At 36.1% G+C, this 5,452-nt stretch overlaps 1 protein-coding gene across 2 annotated transcripts in view; it reads left to right on the top strand.

Moving 5' to 3' along the window:
• LOC106461851 (mite allergen Lep d 7-like) overlaps positions 1-3,054 on the top strand; it is a 4,803-nt gene extending 1,749 nt beyond the window's left edge. For both annotated transcript variants that reach the window (XM_013921711.2, XM_013921713.2), the window contains exon 3: positions 1,971-3,054. In XM_013921711.2, coding sequence (XP_013777165.1) covers positions 1,971-2,578 — 608 coding nt within the window. In that variant the 3' untranslated portion in view covers positions 2,579-3,054. The remainder of the gene's footprint in view (positions 1-1,970) is intronic.
• The last annotated feature ends 2,398 nt before the right edge of the window (positions 3,055-5,452 follow it).

Here is a 5,452-nt window from a genome sequence, read left to right as displayed (position 1 = left end):
CAGATATCAACCCAATTAAGCAGAGCTAGGATTTCATAGATCAAAAACTTGTTGGTTTTGAATTTCGCGCAAAGCTACACGAGGGCTTTCCGCACTAGCCGTCCCTAATTTAGCAGTGTAAGACTAGAGGGAAGGCAGCTAGTCATCACCACCCACCGCCAACTCTTGAACTACTCTTTTACCAACGAATAGTGGGATTGACCGTCACATTATAACGCCCCCACGGCTGAAAGGGCGAGCATGTTTGGTGGGATGCGGATTCGAACCCACGACCCTCAGATTGTGAGTCGAGCGCCTTATCCACCTGGCCATGCCGGGCCCCTAGTGTATTTGAAAAATTTAAAATGTGACATTCCCTGTTTATTACCTATCTATGCACATTTGTTTATCGACTTTTGTGATATTACATCGATTGAAGAATTTGCAATAAACTATGCATTTCTAACTTCTTTGTTCATATTAAACTTCTACTTCTAATAACAATGTATTCTAAGAGATCTATGCAAACGTTAAAGGATTTTTCTTAATCTTCAGTTTGGTTTGTTTTGAATTTCGCACAAAGCTACACGAAGACTATCTGTGCTCGCCGTCCCTAATTTGGCAGTGAAAGACTACAAGGAAGACAGCTAGTTATCACCACCCACCGCCAACTCTTGGGATACTCTTTTACCAACGAATAGTGGGATTGATCGTCACATTATAACGCTCCTACGGCTGAAAGAGCGAGTATGTTTGGGACGGGGATTCGAGCCCGCGACCCGCAGATTGCAAGTCAAGCGCCCTAACCCACTTAATTTTAAAGACAGATTCCAAAGTCGTGAAAATTAAGCTGATTTTTTTGTTCAACATTAAAAAAAATATATTTTAACCTAACAGATAATGTTTATATTAAAGCATTAAGACATGCTAAATGAAATTTACTTGTTTTTTGTTACGCACAAAACTATTCAATGGGCTGTCTGTGGTATGCACATCGAATCGTATTCTGAGTTTTAGCATTACAAGACCTTAAGCTTACCGCTGAGCCATAGGGATCAGGCTGAATGAATAAGCTTATTTCCAAATTGGTTAGACTTAAACTAGTGGACTGCAACTCCGAGTATTCATGGTTCGCAGTCCGTTGCTGCAAAAAGGTGTTTCGTACTTTGGAGGCGTGGGCGCACTAACGAGTTACGTTCCTCTTCAATTTCAATTTTTTATTTTTAGATATTATAAATATACTTGCTTTGTTTTCAGTTACTGGGCCAAGCGCGGCTCAGTAGTTGGCGTACCGGACTATGAAGCTGCAGGCATACTGTTCGCGTCTCTTTACCGACAACAACAAAAAGAAATCATACTCCTTGGAAGCCGTGGGTACGTTATACGGGTGACTGGCAAGTTCCATTATTTGGTCGGACAAGAGTAGCTCAAGAGTTGGCGGTGGGTGTTGTTGACTAATTGTCTTTCCTCTAATCTATTAGTTCAAAATTAGGGTCGTATAGCACATATAGTCCTTTGCGTAGCTTTTCTCGAAAATTTTGAAACTTGTACTTTCAAATCTTGTGTGTATAAATGCTCACATAAAAACTTCGGCCCAAGTAAAGCGAACTAGGAATAAATTCGAGTAAAAAAAAACGAATGATCTATTGTTGTTCCAATAATTAACTATTTTGTATAATATATAATGATTATTGCATATAGTATTTCATGCTTACAAATAAGAGCAAAAAACAAACAAAATAACTATTATTAGATTTATTTTAGCTTTATTTTAGTGTTGTTATTTGTGTAACTCAATTTTAGTGCAATGTTTTATACAATTTATGAAAGTATTTTTGTTCATTAAAAGCCAAACTAACATGACTGCCAAGCTTAAGGCTGACCTGTAATAGTCGCGCAACGTACCAAATTCTATTCCTCTATGTTGACAATAAAATTATAAGAAATTAGTCATGATCTAATTACAGACTTTTTAACAATGTACTTTGCAGAAGGAGAGGCTCTAAAAGTGTTCAAACGAAGAGCCAAACGAAATTCTGCAACGAACTGCGTTGGAATAGCGAACATGGATGCGTACCTAGATTCGGTATTATGGAATGCCAAAAGTCAAATTCCCGACCCTATGGCTCTCCCTGATGCCGAAAAAACTGTTCGTTTCATAAACGGCGAAGTTCGTGGACTGTCTACTCTATATAGGAGTGGACACTCATATATATCTTGCAGTAAAAACTCAGTGGCTATTCAGACATCACTGGGACTCCGAGATCTTAAGGGATCCTACCAGTGGAAAAAGAAATTAGGTTTCTTTCGTCTCAAAGGACACATCTCTATTGAGGTAACGAACTTCCAAGCTGTCATTAAGATCAGTCAAGATCTCTATGAACCCAAACCACAATTGGACTCTTTCGAGATTACAAAACTCAGCGGGATAAAAATAAAAATTACTGGTTTGGGGCCGTTAACCTACCTAATATCCAAATTTTCTACCTTTGTTGCCTCAATCTTTCGAAAGAAAATTGCAAATGCTGCAGAAGGACCAATAAGAAACGCCATTCAATCGGCTCTCAAGAAAGTAAAACCAGTTTTGCCCGAGTACTAAATTTCGTTCTAATTAATCTCACATTTCTTGTATTATAATCCATTACTACGAAATAAGAGTAAGGGTTTTATGCAGAAAAAAATACACAAAGGAATATATAAACAGATATTTTAGAAATTAACTGTTAGATCTCGGAGGTTAAAGGTAATCAATTTTTAGTTTTTTTAGCTAATATTTACTCAGATTTTGTTTAAAAGCTCTGTTTTATCTAATAAATTCTCATAAATGTATTTCTCGCCGGGCTCATTTTAGTAACCAGCTTAAAAATAATGTTCCATTATTGAGTGACATTAACTGCAATTTTCATTTGTTTCCGAACGTAAGCTGATCTAAGCTTCATAAGAAGTACATAAGAATCTTCCATACATGCACTCTTTCATTATTGAATTTCCAGAAGCATTATGTCTACTTTTACATGTAAGAAAGTCACTATACTGATTAGATGTACTTTATGCATTGAACGAGTTTGACTCTGATATATTTCAATTGTGGCTTATTCGTCAAGTTTTATGACATTTATTACCTTTTCCATGTCATGATATTTGATCAAATTACATATTCAGAGAGAACAAAAAATGAAAAGACTGAGTAAACTTATTATTTTTTATTTTGTACTACTCTTTATACTGCCCTAATCATTCTTAATAAGTGCAATTCTTCCACAAAGAATAGCAAGATAGTGGTTTGAAATGTATGATTATGCTTTCTTTATATATTTTATCAAGGATCACAAATATTTTTAACCCATCCATCCAATCGTGGTAGTAATTTAGATTAGAGTATATTTCATCCCCCTTCGGGGAATGAAATATAACCATGGGCGGTCAGAAACTTTTGTATCTCTTCACCCCACTTCATAAAATAGAATTAAGTAGCGTTTGACATTTAAGGGCTTTAAAGCTCACGGGAGTGAAATTGACAATATTAATTTTGCTAATGATGATGCACAAGAAATAAGCTGTGAGGAAACACTGAAAATAAGAGTATGAAGGAGACCTTCGTTGAATTGTTTGATGGCTTCGGGAGTTTTCTATCGGCGAGACATGTGCGTCTGATGATCCACGTGCTTAGGAATGCGTGAGGTCGGACTGTCAGTGAGCTGAGCGGTGTAGAGCAGAGCAGAGAGATGCAGATTGAGTACATTCGTTCCTGTTTAAAATACTGAAATAATTTGTTTTGAAATGGTTAGCTCAACAGGTTAAATTCAAAGAAAAGAATATAATAATAATTATTAACATTAAATGAGAAGGTCCTTTCCAGGGCTGGAATCAAAGGATCCAAAGCATGATGGAAATTTTGCTGTGGGGTATTTTTAATCCATTAATTACCTCTTCTTTTATACTTGAATTCGGGGCGCCATCTGTTGAACCTGGCTTATTATTCAATGTAACTTCATATATCGTTTTTCCAAATGATGTCCTTAACTGGCGTGTTCTTTAACAATTCCTGACGAGAGAAAAAAAAAAAGACTGGATATAAAACTGATAGATGGTAATACATATTAGAGAATTTAATAATGGTTGGAGACGGCTTGAATGGGTAATGAAGAAAAACTTTAATATAAGTTTAACATAACAGCAAATGTACAGGTGATGATGACAAAACCTTGTCGAAACGTTGTACATTTGCTGTTATGTTAAACTTATAATAAAGTTTCTCTTCATTACCCATTCAAGCCGTCTCCAATCATTATTAGTCTCAAAGTGGGTTCCTCGTCATCGAATTTGAATATTAGAGAATTTACAAGAAATCAAGTAGTTAGAGGTCATTCAAATACAAACCAAGGGAATTCTAAAACTATGATATCGGTAATAAATAAAAGGTACAGGAGCAGACACATGAAACACTTCTCATCTCTTCAAGCTTCTGGATATTTAACCCCACGTCTATAAACTAACACTGAAACTAGACTTTTTGGTCCAAGTCAGGAGATTGCTTGGATTAACAGAAGAACAGAGCACTAGGAGAAACAAATCAGAAGTTATTGTATAGAGCAATGATTTTGAAACTGTGTGTCTCGGCAAATTACTGGGGGTGTCGCAAGAGTTTCACGGAACGAAGAATAAATAGCATAAAAAAATCTATAACAAAATTGCATGTGGCAGCAGGGGTTTCGCGCAAGTCAAGGTAAGTGTAATTAGGGTGCCATCAGTGAAATAAGTTAGGGAACCACTGGTATTGAGTATTTGGCTATATTAAACAATCATGTCGTGTTAATAAAGTTTGGAGACGACTTGAATTGGTAACGAAGACAACTTTATGACAAGTTTAATATAGTATAAAATTAACATCCTTTCGACTAGGTTTCTTCGTTACCCATCGTCTCTAAACTTTATTAGTCTCAAAGTGGATTCCTTGTCATCAAATCATGTATATTGATTCCCATAGAAATACACGAGTAATATAAACACAGATGATCTTACAGTTGGAAAGATTGGTAGTGAGAAGCAGAAGTTTAGAGAAATTAAGTATTTGCTTACTTTAAAATTCGTTGAATCACTTGTTTCTAACATCAATATTCACAGATGTGTCATAGCTTCAATAACTTATGCGCCACCATCAAAATAAGCCTGACAGACAGTTCTCAGTAGCTAAGTTCTTTTTTCCCGGATATTCGCGAAAAGATACTTAAAACTAGTAATCCCTAATTTTAAACTGATAGATTAGAGAGAGGGAAACTAGTCACCAACACCCATCACGAACTTTTGGACTGCTACTGTTTTTTTTTTTCTTTTGCAATAACGAGAAACACAGACATGAACAGTGGACCGGCATATCCCTGGTTCGGCACGCTAACCACTGCGTCACGTAGCATAACACAAAGCAAGTATCTTAATCACATATATAAATGAAAAAAAGTGATTTTGCTGAAAA

This window comes from Limulus polyphemus, unplaced genomic scaffold (genome assembly GCF_000517525.1).
Source record: "Limulus polyphemus unplaced genomic scaffold, Limulus_polyphemus-2.1.2 Scaffold1044, whole genome shotgun sequence".
Classification (NCBI taxonomy): Eukaryota; Metazoa; Arthropoda; class Merostomata; order Xiphosura; family Limulidae; genus Limulus; species Limulus polyphemus.
This window is presented reverse-complemented; position numbering and strand designations above follow the sequence as displayed.